The sequence below is a fragment of the Monodelphis domestica genome, chromosome 1 (genome assembly GCF_027887165.1).
Source record: "Monodelphis domestica isolate mMonDom1 chromosome 1, mMonDom1.pri, whole genome shotgun sequence".
Lineage (NCBI taxonomy): Eukaryota > Metazoa > Chordata > Mammalia > Didelphimorphia > Didelphidae > Monodelphis > Monodelphis domestica.
This window is the reverse complement of record NC_077227.1, coordinates 734723301-734745288: the sequence shown is the minus strand read 5'-3', so window position 1 is coordinate 734745288 and position 21988 is coordinate 734723301. Positions and strand designations below refer to the sequence as shown.

The 21988-nt window shown below is 58.2% G+C and overlaps 1 protein-coding gene across 1 annotated transcript in view; it reads right to left on the bottom strand.

Annotated features, from left to right (window-relative positions):
- Positions 1-4553: 4553 nt before the first annotated feature.
- RNF24 (ring finger protein 24) overlaps positions 4554-21988 on the bottom strand; it is a 66334-nt gene continuing 48899 nt past the window's right edge. The window contains exons 2-6 of the mRNA XM_056813716.1: positions 20764-20913; positions 18129-18171; positions 17130-17171; positions 9865-9944; positions 4554-9284 (exon numbers count right to left, since the gene is read on the bottom strand). Of these exons, the coding sequence (XP_056669694.1) occupies positions 9146-9284; positions 9865-9944; positions 17130-17171; positions 18129-18171; positions 20764-20906 (447 nt within the window). The 5' untranslated portion in view covers positions 20907-20913 and the 3' untranslated portion in view covers positions 4554-9145. The remainder of the gene's footprint in view (positions 9285-9864; positions 9945-17129; positions 17172-18128; positions 18172-20763; positions 20914-21988) is intronic.

Here is a 21988-nt window from a genome sequence, read left to right as displayed (position 1 = left end):
TTTACAACCCTTCGCTTGGCCTTAACTTGCTGTAACGCTTCCTTTTCCTATTCCCTCTTCACATCCGACTTTCCCGCCAGCTGTTCCTTACAAAACATCTGTGCCTTTGCCTTGGACATTTCTCATTCCTGGAGTGCTTTCTCTTGGGTATGAGCTGTGCTAGGGAAAAGCCAAATGAGACATTACTTGCAAGGAGATTTCATTCTTCTGGGGGATTCGCACATTGCAAATATATTGGTGTTCACCTAAGGGATCCACGGAAGAATCCCTGGCTCCCTTCAAGGCAACAATGGATGCCACTTCTATGAAGCCTTTGCTCATTCTCCTTGTGGGCCTCCTTTTGCTCTGGGAAGAAAACACTTTGTTCTTTTTGGTTATTCTCCTGGGGAATACAATATGTACAGAAAGTATGAGGAAATGAAATGATAGGGAAAAGTGCAGAAAATGACATTTAAAAACAATTGAAAAGAAGAGGAAGGAACATTTTGCTTGATTTGGAAAAATGGAAAAAAGAAAGTCAATAAAACAAGGGAAAGGTGACATGGAAGAGTGGTCTTTGGGTGAAGGGAAGTGCTGATGGGAATAGGTTTGCCTTTTAAGATTAAAATAATCAAGACAGTGCCTTGTGGAGGGAGAGGGGGATATAATGCCCAATTTGAAAAAAAAAATTAGCAAATGGAGGAAAACAACCCAATCCATAACTAAATGCAAATAATGCAAATAAAACAAAAAAGCAAAAGATTGGATAAGAAAACAAAACTCATAGAATATGTATATGAATTAACTACCTAAAAAATATCACAATACAAATTAGAGATTGGAAGAAAAAAATGTAGAATATGTCGGGTAAATCCAAGACGAGTTGAGATCGTTAAAAAAAAACATTAAAAAGGAGGTAAACAAGCAAACTACCTTATGCTGAAAGGAAAGCAATACCAGTAGTAAATTTATGCTGCAAGGACCTTGGCATCTTAAATTTGTAAAGGAATGGTTTAACTAAACTAAATTGTGGAAATTTGGTTAAGTCTAACAAAGATGAACAAAAGGGTTAGGGTACAAGGGAAATGAGCTAAAGACTTCTAAACAGACTGCTAAGGAATATCTATATTACTCAGTATCACATGCAACTTAAAATCATAAAAGTGACGGTTCAGGGAGCCCAAAAGAAAGACAGACCTGATTGCACACTTAGAATTCTAAAGTAGGTCAAGAACAAAATAGAAATTATTGAAAGCCATAAAGAACCCCAAATTCCTGGGCCTGGAAACTTGAGAGGGGGCCTGCCCACCTCGGGAGAATGAATCCTGTCTTTTGGGGCTCCGCAGCAATGAACTGAACAGGAACACCCTCTGCATCCTCCCATGGGGGCTGCATGACAAGAGGGTCCTCTTCAGTGCCCCGCCTTGTTGGAGGCTCCAGCTTCTCTTCCCTCGCCCAGAAACACCCCGAAGTGGAGTGGCTACCCTGTCCTCCAACCCCCCCAGCCTGGCCATGCCGTATCCCTAAGACTCCCCGGACTGTCCAGAGATAGGGACGGTGCTGCAGAGGACCCGCCCAAGGCGCTCAGCGTTCCCTCAAAATCTGGCTTCCAGAAGATCTTTAAAAGGGGCCTCCTCGGCTCCGAGTGGTGTGTCCTGGGGGTGTATCTGGCTTGGTGCCTCCCCCCAGTTCTGTTTTAAATCGTGGCCCCTTTTCATCAGGCCAGGACAGATTTTCTTTTTAAGAATAACTCCAGTGTATACATCCACGGACGTTTCTGAAGCCTCGTGTAAGTCATTTCCTGTGACCCCCAGGAGCCCAGGAAGGCAGCGAGTTCCCGAGTTGTATAGATCAGTATAGATCTAAAAATAGATCTGTATAGGCTGTATAGATCTGGCACTGCCCCATTCAGTCTCTGCAGAGTGTATGCGCCTCCCCACCCCCGTCTGCACTGCAATGGGAGCCGCCGGAGGGCGCAGACTCCTTTTTGTCTCGGTGCCCCGGAACCCAGGAGTCACGGTGCCTCGGCTTTGGCTGACTGAAGAGGAGCCAGCCTCAGGTCCAGCACCAGCCCTGGGCCTGGGTTCAAATCTCGCCTCGGATCCTAGCCGTGCTTTCTTGGGCAGTCTCCCCGACCCAGTTCCCACATCTATAGAATGAAATCAGGACAATAATTTCTAGCACGAGAGCCTCCCTCCCGGGGGGTTGTGGGAGCCCCGGGCCTGGCGTAGAGGAAGACCCCCTCCGCTGCTCAGCAGAGCTCTGGGCTGGAGCCCTGTTTGGTCCATCCTCTGAGCCTCCCCCATACTGACTGACTCCTGGCCTGGCCTGGCCTGGGCTGGGGCCCCCCGGCTGCCAGCAGGGGGCGCCGTGGCCCCGCCGAATGGATCCCGATGCCCAGCGTGGCTGGGCTTGCAAGGACTGGGGGAGGCCCTTGTCCCCGGAGGACCGGGTCCCTCGGTGGCCCGAGCTCCTGCCCCGCCTTTGGAAAGGGGCTTTCCCCCCTGGAGAGGCTTCTCTTGGGGCTCAGGGAAGGCCAGGATGCCGCGGAAGGTGCCAGGCTTAATGCCCTTCCGCCAAGGGGCCAGCGATGCCCGGCCCCAGGGGAAGGAGGCCTTCGCTGGGGAAGACTTCCGCGCCTCTGCCCTCTCTGGCCGTGTGGAGCCGAGTGTCCCCCTCCCCCCAGGGCTGCCCCCTGCCTCCGGGGCCCCCTCAGGCTTCCTGGGGAGCAGCCCCGGGCAGCGCTTGGCCAGAGAGGGCCTCCTCTGCCCGGAGCTCCCCGAACTTGGCCGGCTTCTGCCCTCACCACAGGGGGAGCCCCCTTCCCTGGAGGCTCTGCCTCTGCCCCAGGCTCCTGCCAGCCGATCCTGCCCAGGGAAATCCACACGCGGTCCGAGGAGGCCGCCCAGCTTCGGGCTCCCCTCCGGGAGGGCCTTTGCCAGGGTGGGGAGGGTCCTCCGTCCCCAGAGGCCGGCCCGGGGGTCAGTTCAGCCTTTCTCCCTCCCCTGCAGACCGCACGCTCGGAGGCCTCTCAGGGAGGAGGAGCAGAGTGAAACCGCGAAATGATTTCCTCTGTCCGGGCTCTTCGGGGGAAGAGGAGGGGACGGATCCCCCCGACTGTTCCAGGGAGTGGCCGGGGATCCTTCCGGGGATCCTTCCGGCTCTCTCCCAGGCTCCTGGTCTACACTGGACAGCGGAAGCAGACAGAGGACGTGGGAGACGCCCCCCTGGGGTCTGGGTGGACTGCGACCGTGTGCCGGGGCTCCGCCCTTCTCGGTGTGCCCGGTGGGGATTTCTCTGGCCATTTCCTTCTGCAGCCCATTTTCTAGATAAGGACTGGATCTGAACTCAGGACCTCCGGAGCCCGGCGCTCTAATCCACTTGAATCCATGGCCTGTAGCTGCCCCCAGATGGAAGGGCCTGGCTTGGGAGGTGGAGGGAGGAGGGTGAGACGAGGGTCGTAGCGGACCCCAGAGCTGGGGCTTGAAGCCATGAAGAGACTCAGCCGGTGCCCAAGCCTGTCTAGCGACTCCTGGGCCTGCGAGAGCGTCCAAGAAGCGCTTTGGAAGCCTCCGGCATCTTTGTCAAAGGGACTCGTTCAGGGTGTCTCCTGCGCGTGGGGTCCCCACGGAGCCCCGCTCTGCGGAGGGAATACCAGGCCTGTCCTGGGGGCAGCCGGGAGGCCCCTTGGGTGAGAGGAGGTGTGGGTCAGGTCTAGCAGCCCTCAGACACCCCCCCAGCCCTTTCCTTGGGTCTTGGAGGACCCGGAGCCTGCGAGGCACTTGTGGCACAGACCATCCCGGAGCTCCAAGGAGCACACGCCCCCCAATTCACATCCCGCTGAGGGGCGCCGGAAGCCCCCCCCTTTGCCGCCAGGCCCCCCAGTGCCAGAGCGCCGCGGAGGATGGTGGGCTCAGAACCTTTACAGGCTCGCTGTTCGGATGTAAGGCTCGACCCCCCCCCCCAACCCTGCCCCAAGCAGGCCGCATTCCTGCCTCAGGGGTCCCTGCAGGTTCTGTGACTCCTCCAGGCCCTCCGCCTCTGGGCTCCTTTAGCCCTTGGCTGTGTCCCCTCTGGCCATGGGGGGGGGAGAAGGGGGCCGCCAGCCACGCCCCAGGACACACAATGGCGGTGGAGGGACAGAGCTTGGAGCCTGGGGTTGGCCCTGGGGAGAACCCCGGAGGCCAGCCTGTGTCTGGGGGCCGCAAAGAGGAGGATGCCGGAGGGAAGTGAACCCCAGCAGCCTTTTCTGCCTTGGCTCAGAGGCAGGAATGCCGCGGCAGCCCCATACCGCCTCCACTGGAGGCTCTTCACCTTGTCTTAGCCTCCAGAAGCAGCACCAAGGGACTTGCCCAGGGTCACACAGCTGCGAGGCCTCTGAGGGGTCGATCCTGGCGCCCCCCCCCCCTTTTCCTCTCACCTTCCCAAAGCAGAGTGTCTCCTCCCGCCTCCCCATTGTGTCTACTACAGCGCGATGGTCACAGTGCCCGTCACTGGTCGGCTAATCTTCCATTACCCAGAAGCCCCTGGTCTGCTCCCCGGTTGGGCGACTGGGAGAAGAAGGCCATTCTGGGGCCAGTTTGCAAATCTTTTTATTTACATTTCAAGTCAATCACATGCAACCTTTATTTTTTAAACAAGAATGTGATTAGCAAAAGAGGCCGATTTTCAAATAGCAATTAAATATACAAAAATAGAGCTTACAAAAACAGCGAATGTTTGAAAAAATATTCTGCTGCAGAATTCTTAGTGTACAAATACGTCTATGAAGCCGGAGCTCGCGCTCGCGGCTTCATAAACCTTCCCGAGTGACACGATATCTACTTGAAGAAACCCAACGGGCGCCGCCATTCGAAGAAGGCTTACAAGACACAAACCCAGGAACTAGAGCCGCTCCCTGGGAAGTCTTTCACTGAAAACACTCCCTGTCCGGTCCTGCTGGACACTGGACGTCTGGCCTGGCACCTGTTCTTGGAGGACCATGAGCCTCCCGTGCAAAATGGGAGTCTCGGGAGAGCTAACGAGATGGCACTGATCGTGGAGGCATGGGGGGATGGGGTGCCAGGAGAAGCCTGTCCTCCCGGGGGGCTTAGGGTTCAGATCTGGGGCTCCTCCTGTGGGGTGTGTGATCTGGCAAAGGAGGACCAAGACACTAATCCAGCGACTAGAGCGACTTTTCCCTCATCCCAAGGCAAGGTTTGAATGGGACTGCAGAATAGCTGGCTTGCCAAGATATTTTTACCTCCTCTAAAATGGGAGGAAGTTATGTAAGTCCTGCTTTCTGCCCTCCTCTGCAATTCACACTCAGCTTGGAGATTCTTTTCCTCATTTCCTGAAAACACGGTGACTTTCTCACCCACAGCCATGGGGCAAAGGTCGCCCCAATGAACACTGCCCCCCCCTTTGGAGAAAGAGCCGTTTCCAGCCAGGCTGGGTGTCTGGGAGGGGAAGATGGATGGAGAAGAAAGTGAAAAGATGGGAAAAGTGTTTCTGGTGGGCTTACAGGCAGGGCCAGGGGCAAGGGAGGAGGCTGAAATGTTGCATAGCTCTAGAAAGGGGTGGGGTGCTGTGCATTTGTGGGTGACCAGAGGGGCCCCCCACACCCAGAGCTGGGCTCAAATCCCCACCTCCACAGTGATCCAGGGCACGGTCTGCCGGGGGTGTTGGAGCTCCGACAGCTCCCTCAGAATCACTGAGAGGAAAGGGCGTGCGTGCCCTGGATGGGGCTCATTGGGTGACTACAAGAGACTCTCCCAGGAGGGCAGCGCAGCGCCCGCATGGCTGGCTACACAGGCTGCAATGGAGGCCCCTTGAGCCATGGCGGAGCCCCTGAAGTCCAGGGACAAGAAGGGCCTCCCGAGGAGCCGCTCTTGCCTCCCCGACAAGCGGACCTCCAAAGGCAGGCCCGGCCCGTGCTGACCGCAGAGGGAGAGGATTCTGCAGACACTTTTCTCCCCCGGATGGCGGGGAGGAGGGCAGGCGGGAGCGGTGGGGTGGCCGAGCGCGGCCTTGGAGGGAGCGAATGGGAACGAAGGCTTCCAGCAGGTTGCCGCGGAGCCAGGGATACGCCTTACTGGAAAGGAATGTTTCAGAAATGTGACTCCGTTTGTTCTGGGTTTCCAGATGAACGGCTGAGCGGGGAGGCGACCTCCCTGCCTCCCGCCGGCTGGGGTGCGTCTGAGGTAGTCACGAACGCGGCAGGGCTGGGAAGCAAGCCACGGGCCAGGGGGGGAGGGGAGGGCCGAGCAGTGCCAGAGGAAGCCCCAGGGGGGTCGGCGCTCCCGCAGGCCCACCTTGTGGCGAAGCGGTCATAGTCGGTGGGGTCTGACCAGTGAGCCATCGCGGGCTGACGTGGCGTCCCGGGAGGAGCCCCAGACACGTGACACGGGCCAGTCTGAGGGCTCCAGCAAATGGGGGACAATCAAGCACGATCCCCAAACCCTGATTGTACGAGGGCCTGCGGGGGGCGCCTCCTTCCTTCCCTCCTGTGTGGGGGACCAGCGAGGGGGCCCCCAACGTCTAAGCCCGCCTGGCCTCTCTCCAGGGAGGCAAGAGGTCAGGTGCGAGCGGCGGCTTTCCCAGGGCTCGGGGCTCGCTGCTGCTTCTGTCTGCATCTCGGATGGACGAAATGCTGACAAACTGGCAACGACCAGGGCAAGAATGGCCAGGAGCCCGCAAACGGCCACTGAGTCCAGCGGTCAGTGCGGAGGGGGGAGGGGGAGGGGAGGGAGGAGACGGGCCTCTGGGGAAGCTCTGCTGGCCCAGCCTCAAGGATCCCCCGTGGGTTAGGAGGCCGACGGCGGGGCTCCGGCCACGGATTGTGGGGACGGCCTCGATGCTGCTGAGGCCACGCGGACACAAGGCGGACCTTGTGGTTCTGCTGCTTCGGCCTTCGGTGGGCTGGAGCTCGGGGGAGAACGCAGGGAATCTCTGAACGACCCTGCCGCCGGAGGGTGTCCCACAGCGGACGAAAACGTTTGGCCTTAGAAAGAGTCACTGGGTGAGCTTTGCCCAGCCAGTGCTGCTGGGCACACGGCAGGCCTGGAAGGAGAAACCAAGGAAAAGCCTCCCCAGCCCAGACTTCCGGCTTCTCCTCTCATGGCGGCCCCTCTGGAACAAGGCTGGGATCTGACTGTAAACCAGGCAACGGGCTCTCCAGACCCAGAGACAAGCCCAGCCTTCTGGCTGATGGTGGTCACCGGAGGAAGAGTTGACGTGGAAGCTCGGAACAATGGCCAGAAATGCAGAGACGGGACAACGGGAAAGTCAGAGGGCAGCTGGGAATGCTTGGAGTGGGCGTCCCTTCGGGCAGTGGCTCAGGAACGAGCGGAGCCGAAGGGCTCAAAGCTCTACCACAGAAACAGCCTTCGCTCGCAGGCCTTGTTAAGGAGACCGCCCAGCCTGCGGATCACACTCAGGGTCCAACGGAGGGAGGGAAGAGTCCGTCGGGGCTCCCCGAGACACAGGTTCCGAGGTGAGCTCCACGTTCAATGGTTTCTGGAGCTAATCCCAATCTTCCTTCTCTAACCTCTCGACCCCCTGAACCATCCAGCACTCCCTTTTTGTTTTTATTTCTAAGGGTGGGGAGATCCGGGTGCAGCTAGGCTGAAGCCCTGGAGGAAAGCTCTTCCTTTGAGGCCCATCTGCCCCTGACATGTTCCCAAGGGAAAAGGCCCAGCACTCGTGGGTGGGGGACCCCGTAAAGCCTAGCGGCCTACCTGGCCCAGAAGAGGGAAGTCAGAAATGATGCCAAGCGGATGGAATGGCCTTTGGAAAGAGGCAAACTGGCCCATCTGCCTCTTTTGAAGGCTCATTTACAAAGATTCTGGCCTCTCCAGAGAAAACCTGCTCCTCCGCCACTTGTAAGAAAGTTTGAGGGCTGAGGGGGAAGGGGGAAGGGGGGAAGGGGAAAGGGGGAACAGGGAGAAGGGAGGAAGGGGAGAAGGGAGGAAGGGGGGAAGGGGAAGGGGGAAAAGAGGGGAAGGGGAAAGGGGGAACGGGGAGAAGGGGGGAAGGGGAAAAGGGGAATGGGGAGAAGGGGGAAGGGGAAAGGGGGAATGGGGAGAAGGGGGAAGGAGAAAGGGGGAACGGGGAGAAGGGGGGAAGGGGAAAGGGAGAAGGGGAGAAGGGGGAAGGGGAATGGGGGGGGAAGGGTAAAGGGGAATCTACAAGGGGGAAGAAGCCCCGCGAGTTCCGTAAGGAGACTTTTGACTCGGACGGCGGCCCTAATCCAAGTGCAAAACAGCCCACCATTGGTGGGTCCTTAACCCGGGGCTGCTGACACAGTGCTTACAAGTCCTGATACGAAGAAATACCGAGTGCCCCCCCCCCCAGGGGTGTTCAAGTCGGGGCCTTGGAACGGCCCGGAAAGTCGACGACACGTTCTGTCCTCAGGAGAGCGAGAAGGGGAGAAAAGGGGGACCCACGTGCTGCGCTTGCCAGGGGGCTCCAACTGCTCCTGGCTTTGGGGCTCCTTTTCGGGGGAGTCGTGGCTGCTCATCAGGATTTCTGGGGGCGACAGTCAGTGAAGGCCGTTGATGTGGGCTCGCTTGGAGTCCTTCGCCCTGATGGTCTGCTTCCGAAGGCCTGGGGAGGCCTCCGTGCTTTCTGCCCAGACCTAGTTGCTGATCCCTCTGGCTCTTGATGGTCTCCAGTGCGGAGAGCTTTGCCCTCCCTCGTCTCCCATAGGCCACCTGGGGGGGCGGGGGACGCCCTGCCCCCGGGCCCAGGACTCCAAGAATGTGGGCGAGCCTCGCGGGGCCCCCCCGGCCTCCCCAGCCGCTGGCTCCGATGAGGTCACTGTTGCTGCCTTGGCTCGGGGACTCCAGGCCGCGCTCTGCTCGGCTGCAAAGTCCCCTGCATGGCTGGCGCGGGCCGGGCCGCTGTCCGAGGCTCTCTCACACCGACCGTCCCCCGCTCCTGCTCGGCGAAGGCAAACTCTACTTGGACGAGGGCTTGGGCTGCACGTGGGGGGGCGAAGCGGGCAGGAGCCCCTCCCGAAGCGCCCGACACCCACGTCCAGAGGCTCAGGGGGCATCCGAGGGCTCCGAGACTCGGGGATCGCGGGGGCGTTGATGCAGGAAACGGCCGATCCAGAGGCTCGAGATCCTCCGCCTGGGGTTCATTTCGATATCGTGTGTGACAACAGTCTGGCCCCCGGGAGGAGCTATACTATGTTCTCTGCCCCAGGGAGGGGTCCCTGGGGGGGGCCGTGGTCCTGCTTACTGTGCAGCTGCGCCAGCTGGAGCACCGGCATGTTGCAGAGCGGACACACTTTTCGAACTTCCAGCCATTTAATGAGGCACCTGAAAAGGAAAGGCACAGGAGGAAGGGGGGCATCGCCGACCCCCGCCCACCCACTTTCGGGAGGGAGCACCCCACAGCCCCCCTATCGGCACCACTGAGGCTTGTCCCTTCGGGAGAGCCGGCCGGGCCGGGCTGGGACGGTACAAAGATCGAGGGAGGCCCCAGATCTCTCCTCCTGCACCCTTCGGGAAAGCCCTCAATATTACCTCTCAGAGGTCACCTTCTCTCAGAAATAGGGCGCCCAGATAAGTGGGGCCTCGGGAAGGCGCCCCCAGCCAAGAGAGGGGGGACAGCACTAGAGTCGGGGAGCACAGGCTGCCTGAGGAGGCCAGCTCCGGCCAGGGCCCCACGGGGTGGCCCCTTGCTCCTGGACCCCGGCCCATCCACGCTTTCTCTCCCCCTTTCCCTTTCCACCCTCCCAGGATCTGCCACTGTAAGCTTGATTTCTAAACTGGTTGGGAGAAGTCCTAGCCGCGTGTGCAGGATCTTCCCTTTCCCAGGCGGGGGAACAATCCATGAAGACCAGGGCCAGGCCCGAGCAGCAGGAAGGCCCGGGACAGTGCTGGGCGCCATACTTACTTCCTGTGGAAGGCGTGCTTGCACGGGCAGATCCCCAGCTCATCCTTGGGTTTGAAATCTTCCAGGCAAACCGCACAGATCTGGAAGAAACACGCCTATGTGAGAGGCATCGAGGGAGGGCCAGGGGACAGACACACCTGTTGCCCTCCCTCCTGGTCCCCCCCCTTTCCCCCATCCCTTGGGGGTGGGTGGGAGCCGGGGCTGGATCCTCCCCCGACCTCCACCCTGGGAGGCAACCCTTTGTTTGGGGGGGGGCGGGAAGAGACCTGGCCAGCCACCCCCTCAGGAAACTCTGAAAACACAAAGCAGGTGGCAGGAAAGTTGAGCAGGAAGGAAAGTATCCCAGACAAGCACCGCCCCCTCCCCGCCCCCTCCCCACCCCCTCCCCACACCCACACAAAAAAGGGAAGTGTAGGGCCTCCCAGTCAGCCTGTGGCGCTGTCCATGCAGGAGGGGCCTGGGCAAAGTCTCCCCTTCCTGCTACTTTTATGCTGAGATGGAAACTATAAACAGCAGGTCAGCCTGTAGTAAAAGGCTATTTATAACCAGCTGCTCTGGATCGCCCTAGGGCTCATAGAGCCTATTCTCAATTAACATGGAAAAAATAGATTTAAACAAGTTGCTGAATGAAGACCCTAGAAGACATCTCAGGCCAGGCTACCACTCAGGGAATTGGTGAGGTGGGGGGGGGGGAGGGGGTCTCTGCGGGTCAGTCCTGACCCCAAGCTTGATGGTGAGGGGGGATGCCAGCGCCTCCCCAAATAGCCTTCCTACCCGCACATGAGGTCAGAGGAAGCGAGGCTTTTGGGTTCTAGACAAAGCCGGCCTCAGGTTTCTGAGCCTGTAGCCAGCAGCACCAGGAAGACTCCATTCTCCTTCTACATCGTGAAGCGCTTTAGGAAGTGTTCATGCTGAAGATGTATTCACACCTTTGCGAAAAGGAATTCTCTGTTGTCTTTGAGTTTACACTTGTGAAAGGGAATCCTTGATTTCCTTTGTTCATTTTGAGTTAACATTTTGGTTAACACTAACTTAAGTACCCCTACTTAGTACCTCACTAGGCTGAAGACAGCATTAACTCTCCTTTGTCTACTTTTAAATTGAATCAACACAAGCTTGAACACCCTACTTAGTACTAGGTGAGAAGTTAGCAAGGTACTTGGAGAAGTCACATCCTTAGCTGTGAATCCCTTTGATGAGAACTTAATCTTCAGAAGGTGAGAAGGTCGGTTGCACAGACATTGTCCCCTGGACAGTGCTAGACAATTTGGAAACTGTGATTGGCCCCTGTGAAGAGGGGAAGGGACAAGAAGTCACCATAAAAGCAAGCCCCAAACTCCCTCTGAGAAGATTGTCTTTGAGAAGATAGACTGAAGAGATTGTCTTTTGGAGATAGTCTTCTGACTGGGGAGAGTCTTTGAGGGAGCCTCGCTGGAGACTGTGGCTTAGATTGTGGGCTTGGAGCTCAACTTCAAATTAGACTCCTGGACTACTTCATTGGGTGAGTGAAAGGCTGACTCCTTTCCTAGCTTCTGGAGAGACTAACTTCCATCTTGGAGGAGGCCACATGGTTACTCACTACCAGCCTTCCTGGTTGAGAGCTAATTAATCTGCCTGGATTAAGCAGACCTGGAGTAAACATTTAGGTTGATAGGATAGATAACCTCTCTATCCCTCTCACATCTCTCTTCTTTATTGTTCTCTATTTGTGTATATTTGTAAATAAATTTCTGAGTCAAGATATAACAAATACTGGCAACCACATCATTTCATATAATCATTGTCCAACCATTAATTTTAACCTTTATGCCGTAGAAACATGTTCTTAACAAGGATGAGGCTTGTCCAGGGACTCCTGATAGAGGGAAAGTCCGAGTGTGCGAAGTCAGCCCTGGAAGGCGTCCATGCTGCCTCAGTCTTCCTTATTCCTCCTTGGATGGCTATGGGTGCCCCTCTGCCAGCCTGCAGAACTCCACCACAGTCCCTGGAGGATTGCCAGTCTGGTGGGCTCCTTGGCAGAGGCTGTGCCGTCCATGCTTAGGCCACCAGTGTGGCTGGGCTTGGGGTCTCCCTTAGGTCTGACAGGTGGGTCCTCTCAGACCCAGTGGGCCTTAGCCTCTCTGAGGAGCTTGGAGGAGGGGAGCCCACCCCCATAGAGGCTGCTTTCCTTGTTGGGGAGGCATTTCTGGTGGAGGCCGGGAGGCTCCCTCCACAACATCTACTCTTGGCTTGTGCTCGGCCTCAGGGAAGTGCTGGGGTCACCAGAATTGGGAGAAGCCTTGTTTGTCCTCAAGGAGTTCATTGTCTAGCGGAGGAGACAACATGATGACAAATATGTACATACACTGTTGGTATCGCAGGCTTGATACTGTGTGGGGACAGTCCCTTCTGACTAAGAGGGCCCCAGGCCTCCAGCCAGGCCTTGGAGGCGAGGACGGTGAGGGGTGGCCTCTTCCCTGGAGCTTCTGGGCCTCGCTCACTCACTTCACGCCAAGGCCACATAGGCTCTGGTGGCTGCCACGCTGCCTTCCCGACGCCTGCAGAGCTCCGGGCCCACTAAGGCTTCTGCATCTTTTTCAGAACCCTTGAGGGGCTAGCTGCCTCTCCTCAGTCAGCCTGACCTCTGTCCTTGGGGATTTCATTTTCTCATGTTCACCGCAATGCTTTGGCTCGTCAAAGTGCACCGGATTCCTTCTCCTTCCAGCTCTGTGTCCTCTGCCGAGGCACGGCCCGATGGATGCGCTCCAAGGCTCAGACCCAGCTCAGACCCCACAGCGACTCCCCTGCAGCCATCGGACCGCTAACAGCGACCCTTGGGCTCTGGCCAACGACCCGTTCTGCACGGGTGAGTCTGCCATCTGGGCTCCAGATCTCCGTCCTCCCTAAAGCGCCTTTGCCGAGATGGAGGCCTCAGCGCATCCTTCTGACCTCTCAGAAAGGGAAAGGAGCTTGGCCTGTCCGGCCTCGCCTCCTCTGGAATCGCCGCTTCCCTTTCTGGAGCAGCCGTGTCTCGCGAAGGGCTTCGCAGCCCTCCGCACCTAAACCTAAAACGTGCGTCTGGATGAAGACCCAGAAGGCCCCCCGAAAGCCTGGCTGCTGAGCCACCCCGGAACTGCTGCCCACTGTAAAAAACAGACTCGAATACGGGACTACAATCCCCACAAGCCTTTGCTCCACTTCCCCAGAATGCCTTGTAATCTCCCCTGGGCCGAGATCGGGAAGGTATTTAAGCTGATTCAAAGGCTTTTGAGGTCTCTTTTCTCGCTCTTGGACTTCCGTTTTGGGGCAGATGTGGCTTTTTTTCATAATGTAGGTGAGGTTGTGTCTGGGCCACTCTGTGGCCTGGACACGTGTCTCTTATCCTGTATTTTCTTTAATCCTTAATCTTCAATAAACCTCTAAAAAATATAATACTCCTTGCAGAGAGAAACTAATTTCTACCTGCCTCAGATGCCTCAGTCTCCCCGCCTCCACAGTCCTAAATTTTCATCTTTACACCACGCCCTGTCCTCCTCGAGCTCCCCGCCAGCCCGGAGCCTGGGGAGGACAGGCTGGCCGGCCCGGAGGCCCCCGAAGGTTCTCCCGGACGCAGAGGCCCCAGCACTTCAGCACCGTTAGAAGGCACAAAGAGAAGCGCTTTGGTACAAGGCTGCCGCCACCAGGAAGTCCAGAGAGAAGTGTGGGAAGAGCCCGCCAAGGGAAGCCTTCTGCCCTGCCCCGAGGGGCCGCGGCAGGGCTCCCGACAAGGCCGCCAAGGGCGGAGGTCCCAAGGAGCCGGGCCGCAGAGCCTCGGCCTCTCCCTGAGCACAGCTGCGTGCCATGTCAGAGGCAAGCTTTGGGGTTTGGAAAGGGGAAAACGGAGGAAAGAGCCAGGCGAGGATCAAAATTGGGTCTGTTTAGCCCAACACCGGAGGAACCGGGAAATAACTGCACAAGAGCTCTTTGAAAAAGCATCTGGGCGCAGGAAAAGGGAGTCTCCAAGGGTTTCTATGTCTCGGGAAGACCCGGGTTCAGGTCTTGCTTCTGATGCCCCAGAAACCCTCCCAAAACACGAACTGCCTTTAAGGCAGCTTGAAGAGCGGGCAGTCTGGGCCCCCCCACATGTCCCGGCGATGGCCTCGCAGGCCCGGCCTTACCCCAAACAAACCAAAAACCCCAACCCCGCCGGGAAGTCTTAACAGCCCGACTGCCTCCTGGCTGCCGGCATCCTGGGATAGGCGGTCGCCGAAGGCCATCTCACTGAATATTGATTTCTGTAGAACCAAGTGTGAGGCGAGGCCAGGCCTGCAGGGCCCCCTGCGCCGGGACACTGCACGAGGCTCCTCACTCGCTCCCCGGGTCGGGCCTTCCCCTCCCCAACGCCACCTCCAGCTCTGCAACGTGCTCCGGTGATTCTCGTGGCCCAGGATAAACGTAGAGGCGGGGGTTGGGCTGACCCGAGGCTCGAGTCTCCCTCGGTGCCTTTCCCGTGCTCTCTAGGCCGGCCTCCTCCAAGAGGACGCCCAGGAGCCAGGGCCTCCCCACACAAGCTGCCTCCCGCTCACCCTGGCCAGACGGTGGAAGTGCTGCTTTGGTTCCTCCTTCCTTCCTGCCTCCCTCCCAGCCCAGAGCCAACCTCAGGGCTATTCTTGGGCCAGCAGCAGCGTCTCTCCTCTTCCTCCTCCCTTGGCATCTCGGACAGGCCTCGGCCTTACAAGGTTAACAATTCAGCGGGGCCCAGAGAACAAGAGTTGGAGGAGAAGACGTCCGTTCACCGAGCATTTGCGTAGTATTCCTTCCGTGCCACACGCCTCGATTCCCCAGGGCCCCTGACCGAAGAGTGGTGAACCCTTCTTTCTTTGCCTTAATTTGACTTTTTGGCTATTACCCCATTAATCTCACCCCCCGGCCCCCTGTTTATGCATATTTAGGTTCTCTGCCCTCACTGCGATAAAATTCTTAGGGGTTACAAGTATTGTCTTCCCATGTAGGAATGTAAACATTTTAACCTCATTAAATCCTTTTCTTTCCTTTTTACCTTTTTAATGCTTAATGCTTGTGTTTGAAAGTCAACTTTCTCTTCAGCTCCGGTCTTCTCTTTAGGGCTGCCATTAGACGGTCATCTCCCCCACCCCTGGATTACACTGTTTTGCTGGGTAGGTGATTCTTGGTTATAATCCGAGCTCCTAGATGCCCAATGGAATGTCTATCCTCTTTTTTATAATTCTTAAATAGTTTCTCTTGGACCTACTTCCCAGGTCAGTTGTTTGACCAATGAGGTACTTCATATTTTCTTGAATTTAAACATTTCTTTTGACTTGCTTTTATGGCTTCTTGGAATTTCACAGTTATTAGTTTACACTTGCTCCATTCTAATTGTAAAGAAATTTATTTTCCTCAGTGGAGTTTTGTTCCTCTTTTACCATCTGTCCTATTCTGTTTTTAAAGCATTATTTTCTTAAGGTTTTTTTGGTGTGCTTATTTTATCAAGCTGTTTTACAATTTTCTTGTATCACTCTCATTCCCCCCCCCCCAATTTCCTCTACTTCTCTTATTTGATTTTTAAAATCCTTTTTGAGTTCTTCCAGAATTTTTGGGGGGCCTGAGGCCAATTCACACATTTCTCTGAGGCTCTGATGGATCTTTGTCTTCTTCTGAGTTTGTGTTTTGACCTTCCCCGTTACCATAGTAACTTCTTATGGCCAAGTTTTTTGGTCTTCTCCTTCCCAACCTATTTCTTGAATCTTGACTTTACGTTACAGTTGGGCCATGCTCCTGGGGTGCAGGCAACCCTTTCCCAAGCTTCAGGTTTTTGTGCTAGTTGAAGGTCTGTACGTTTCCAGCTCTTTCAAGATGGTGGGGTCTAAGGAGGGATGTGGTCACTGCACGCCTGGCCTGTGCTCTGGTCTGTCAGTGACCACAAGCATTCTTTTCACCCTGGAACTGTGACTAGGCCCCTTCGCCCCTCCAGCCACACGCCCTCCTAGGCTAACATTCCCTCCTTCTCTGGGATGGAGCCCGGGAGTCGCCAATGGCGGTCCGGATGCGCTCTGAGCATCGGTTCCCTCGGTGGAGGCGGCTAGCGGGGCTGCGGGTCCTTAGACGGACGAGCCGCCCAGCCTCCCGCAGCTGACGCTCAGTCCAGGGCTGCTGTTACGCGTATCACGTTCTGCCGGCTCTGCCCCCTTTAGTCGCGCCAGTCCCTCGAGGCGTCCCGGGTTTCCCTTTGCCACCTCTCAGCGCCCCGCAGGATTCTGTCGCCATTGTGTGTCCAAGCTTGCCTAGCCCTCCGGGGGGCACGGACAGGCCCGAGACACTTATTTCTGCGCCATTTCTTTCGATCTCCGGCGTTCTGTGGCTATGGCCGGGCCTGAGCGTGCGCCGCTTTCTGGGCCAGCTCTGACTGGCCAGCTGACCCGGCCCCAGCCGCCTGGGGGCCGCGCGCCCGCCTTCTCTTCTGATCATCTGCCGAGCGCAGAATCGGCCTCCGCTTCCTGCAGGCCCTTCTCCTCGCACGCGGCTCTTATTCTTTCCCCTCAGTTTCTCGTCCATCTCGCCGCCACGCCAGGAACATCTGATCATGAAATCGTGAGAAAAGAGCCCGACGTCTGAAGCAGAGACGGTTAGCAATTCCCTTCTGACTCGGGCCAACTAGAGGACACCGCGTGGAGGGGCGAGCACAGCGCCGGGCACACGGGGCCGGCTGCACTCGCCCGAGAGGCGCAGAGGGGTAAACGGGCCTCTGCAGCCCCTGTTGTCTCAGCAGGAGGTGCCTGCCAGGAACAGAATAGCAAGCGGTCCCAAGGAGGCGGGCGCCCGTCGCAGTCACGCGGCACTGCGAGGTGCGCTCCCAGACCACGTTTCAGGGGACCCTGGCAACGATCCTGGGAGGGGGTTCTGGGCTGTGGAACCTGGCGACGGGCTGCCTCATTGTCTCTCATGGAAGAAATCCATTATCGTGGATGGAGAGCCAGGCCTGGGGGCGGGAGGTCCTGGGTGCCAGGGTGGCCTCCAGGGCCTAGCCCGGACCGCTCTTCTGCCTTGGAGCCAATGCCCAGCCCTGACTCCAAGACAAGGAAGGTGAGGGCTGAAGAGAAAAGATCTCTGATAGAATAAATAGAGAAAAACACGCGGGGGAACCGGCCAGCCTTCCCCGAGGGCTTCGGGTCTGCGGGCTGACCAAGGACTGCAGCAGACGGGAGTGCAGAAGGGCCGGCCCTGGGCGTCCGCAGCCACAGGCAGAAAGGCCCGAAGTCATCCCCACCCCAGCAGGCTCCGCTACTCACCTCGTGCAAGTTCAGCTCTTTGACTTTCTCCTTCAATATAACCTGGAAAACAAAAGCCGGGTTGGTGAGCGTCCCAGGAGCGGCCGGCCCGGCCGAGCAGCTCCTCTTCCGCACAGCCCGCTCGGCCCGGAAGTCTAACGTCCCCCGCTTTCTGCCTGAACCGGACCCAGGTCGCATTGGACGAGCGGTCAGAGCCCCCCCCCCCCCCCCCCCCCCCGCCATCAGTGCTATTTCGGTCACAAAAGACCGCAGGAGTTTCTCCTGACTGGACACCCCACAGGGACAGGAGCTGCCGAAGGCCCCCAAAGAAGGCCCAGGGAGGGCACCTGCTGGCACGAGACCGGCCTTACGGTGCCGGAAGGGCATTTCGGTGTGTCCAGCAAACAGGAAGGCGTCCTCGGGGTCCTGCTCAGGCTCCCCTTTGGGGCCGCCCCCGTGAGGAGGCCAGCGAAGGGAGAGCCCTCGGCTCCCCGGGTCAGCGGGCGACTCCCGGAGCCCAAGCCCCAAAGCGGGCATCCCCAGAACGCACGAGCCTGGGCTGGCGGCTGAGGGCGAGCGAGGCCCGGGCGGGGGATGGCCGGGGGATTCCGGCCGGAGACGCCAGCCGGGAAGCGTCTGCCCCACGAGAGAAGCGGCCGGAGGGCCTGGGGCCGGGCAGCCTCTGCGGCCCTCCTTAGTGGGGCGTCCAGCCAGGACGGAGGGGCCACGCTGGTGCTCACCGACCCCCGGAGCCTTAGGGCCGTCTACACGGCCTGTCGCCACCCTGCAGGTCACTTGGGAAGGACTCAAAAGTGGGCCGGACGCGCCTGCGTTAGCCTGGGGTCACCCTAAGGTAGGGAACCTGGAAAAGAGGCGCCTCTGGAGGCTTCAGGGCTTTCTCCGGGCTCCCCAGGAAGGTTCTCAGGACAGATTCGCAGGCGGGCAGGCGGGGCCGCCTCGAGAGCTCCCCCCAGGCAGACGCAAACCCCAGAGGAGAGGCCGGACGGCCCACGCGCTCACCTGTTTGTAGGCATAAAACTCCTTGTGGGCCTGATGCCGGAGCCTGCAAGGACAGAAAGAGCGAGAAGGTGAGCCTGGGCGCAGGGAGCCCCTCCCTGCAGGGGCAGGACTGGGGGGGAAGGGGAGACACCGCTGGTGGACCCGCCCCTCGTCCCAGACACGCGGCCCTCCGCGGCTCACGTGGATTCCTGCGGTTTCTGGCCTCCTCCCTTCCTGCCCGTCCAGCAGGAGCCTCCCCTTCTGGCCCTCGGTCCGAGTCCTGACGTGAGGCCGGCAGCCTCGGGAGCAGAGTTCTAGTCCTGGTTCTGCGGCTTCGGCTGGGGCTTGGTAAGAATGGAGTCATGTGACCTGGAGCCAGTGACTGTCCTCTCTGGACCTCAGTTTCCTCATCTGCAAAATGGAGCGGCTGAACAAAGTGGCCTCAAAGATGCCTCCAGCGCGGGGATCTCGGCTCGCCTTTAGGACAGAAGCTGCTGAATGGACAGACTTAAGTTTCAGCCTTGACCAGCACCTCGCTTTTTCTCTTCTAAATCTGGACTGTGACATTTGAAAAAACAAGCTGTGGGGCGATCCAGTCCAACCCACTTTACCGATGGGGCTCTCAGGCCCGTGATTCTGAGCCCCTCCAGGCGGACGGAATGTCCTGGGAAGCAAGCAGTCAGCGCTTGTGCATGCTGCGACCACAGCACCACCGGCTGGTTATTGACTCTTCGTCAGTGCCAAAGAGTTGAGAGAGATGATGGAGATGCCCGGGCCAAGGCGGCCACACGGCAACGCTCCGGCGAGCCCTCTCCGTTGCCAGCATAAGCTCTTTCTGTAATGACACCAAACACATCCGGCCACCCCCGAGCTTTGGGACGTGCTGCCTGGCGCCCACCAAAGAAGAGATGGCTTGTTCCGAGCTCGAAGGTTTCATATCACTTTTGTTTACTGCCCGTAAACAGACACCCCAAAACCAATATAAAACCACCCAACTCCCCTCAACACATTCCTTCATAGATAACGGACACGTTCGGGGTCCCATTAAAACGACGAGATACTGCCCTGGCGCTTTCCAGACCGACAAGTCATCTGTTTCTTCTACATCCAGGATGGGAAGGACCAAAAAAGAATGAACAAACCCTTCCGGTTTCCACATACTTAAAACATTTCAAGCTATCAAGTAACCGGTCCATGAAGTGCAGTGACGGCCATCGAAAAAGGTCTTCCCTGGGTCCAGTCACTTTGGTTCCTTTGCTTGTTTTCACAGTAAACAAAATAAGCTGCTTTGCTTCTCTTTCCTTTGTTGGCTCATTAAAAGGAGATTCCAGGAAGTACAGCCATACTTTCCGTACCTTCACGGAAGAGGCCGACAGACAGCCGAGACGAGGATTTTCCACTCTTAGTGAGATGCGGGGATCAGTGGGTTTTAGTCCTCAGCAGCCCGGAAGGGCCCGCCTCCATGTGGAGCGACAGGAAGTACCTTGTTCTCCTGAGCCTCGGCAGCCAGGGTGCCCTTTTCCTAGGCTTCGTGTGACATTTATTCATCATCTTTATGAATGGTTTTGATTTAAACAATGACCCGGCAAACCGCCTGCCACCCCCTTGCCCGGGACCACAACAGCCCCCAAAGGAGTGCGGCGGGAGGGAGTCATTCCTGAACAGTCTCAGCTGTCCTCTGGGCTGTCCTGACCCTTAAGGGGAAGCCAGGCCTCTCTGGCCTCTCCCCGACATCGGCCTCAATCCTCTGGCCAACACAGTGGTCTCTCGCTCCCATTCTGTCTTCGGAGGTCACGGCCTCCATGCGGAGGCCCTCTGAGCTCTCCTAGGAGCCTCCCTTCGCTTAGGCTCCTCACATTGGTCCTGATGGTCCAAGGCTGGGGGCAGAGGCTGGTGGGAGGCGGGTTTAGGCAGGAGGCTGATTGTGGCCATGCTGAGTTTGGGAAGGCTCTGGGAGGCTGCAAAGGTGTCGGACAGAGCACTAGGGGGGTTGCTGGAGGGGAAGGACACCTGCGGGGACTCAGCTGGGGCCCTCCCTTCTGGCTTTCCCCAAAAGGTTTAGGCCTGACCACATGGTTTCCAGGAGAGAACAGGAACCCTGCACCCGGCCTTTCCCAGCCCTGCATCTCCTCAGCCTTGTGCTCCTCCTGCCTTCAGGAAGGCCGGCCTCTGCTCTCTCCGCTCCCCCCCCTCCCAGGTCCTTCCTGGGCCATCCCTGGCTCGCTGAAGTCCAGCCTGAGTCCTCAAGGCACTGAGGCACAGGCCTGTTGGCCCTTCCCTCTCCGGCCAGCCCTGGGCTCCTGTGCGCTGGGGCTGAACAAAGCTGGAGAAGATCAGGCAGCTTGGCTGAGCATGCCGGGCCTCCCCTCTGGTCTTCCCTGGCGCCACCCCATTGGATCTCACAGTATGGTCAGGCCTTGGTCTGCCTCTGCGCCATATTGTGGGAGAGGCAGCTGGGCGGCTCAGGGGTTGGCCGGAGATACTCAGATACTTCCTCGCCGGGTGACCCTGGCCAAGTCCCATAACCCTGAGGCTTAGCCTCGCTGCCTCCTGCTTGGGATCAGGAAGTTCTGATTTTACGATGGAAAAAAACCACCCAACCCTTCCACACCACGGAATGCATCTGGAAGGGAAGCAGCCCACCCGGGACGCTCACCTGATTAAGTAGCAGCAGAACAGCAGGCTGAGGATGAAGACAAAGATGGCCGTGCCGAAGACCACGATGTAGATGTTCAGGGGCAGGTTCTGGAACCCGATGTTCGGCATTCTGAAGCTGTAGTGCTGGAAGTCGGAGCTCATGGAGGAGCTGCGGGAGGAACGAGAGCATCGGGCCGCTGGGGGAGGCCCCGGAGCCCTGCAGGGATGCTCTGAGCCTGGCTCTGCCCCTCCCCGCCCCCCCTTGCCTCCACCCAGGCCCGCCATGTCTCACCAGATCCCTTCGTGCCTTTGGCCTCTTCCAATGTGCTACGGGGATCCCCTCCCATCGGCCCCATTTCCCCCGGCCCTCGCTGGAGCGAGGCAGGGCTTCCGTTATCCCGCTTCCCGTGGCGGCTCTTGCAAATTTTCTGTCCCTCCTCAAGCCTTTCCTCCTTCGTCTCTTCCCACCCAGGCGTCCTGCCCTTGGGTACCAGGAGCCTTTGCCCAGCCCCACTTCCCCAGGAGTGCGCCTCCCTCTCCGCGGCCTCCCTCTGCTTCCGTCCTGCCTACCAGTGGGTAGATCCTGGGCAGACCTTGGAGCCAGCCTGCAGGGACGCGCAGCGCCCACACGGAGCCCACATGGAGCCAACACGGAGCCCGCACGGAGCCAACACGGAGCCAACACGGAGCCCGCACGGAACCCGCACGGAGCCTGCATGGAGCCCACATGGAGCCCGCACGGAGCCAACACGGAGCCCGCACGGAGCCAACATGGAGCCCCCATGGAGCCCGCACGGAGCCAACACGGAGCCAACACGGAGCCCGCACGGAGCCCGCACGGAGCCAACATGGAGCCCCCATGGAGCCCGCATGGAGCCAACACGGAGCCAACACGGAGCCCGCACGGAGCCTGCCAGAAGATGGCAGCGCCCTGAAGCGGCGGCGCAGGCTAGGCTGTCCCGGCTGTCGCATCGTCTCTCGGCCCTCTGATCCAGCCATTACACATAAACTCCCTCCACTTAATGGCGCCGTCATTTCCTCCCTTAGACAGATGGCGCTCAATCATTTTAGAAAATTTTTTAAGCTTGTCGGGCTGTTCCTGTCTGGAGGAACAAAGGGAGGCGTGGAAGGTGTGGCGGCTTTGTGGAAAGGGCAGCATGGCAGAGCCCGGAGTCTGGCCGCAGCCGGACCCTCAGCAGTGGGGATTTTGAAATGTCTTCTTTTGTATCCTCTTTATTCCTTGA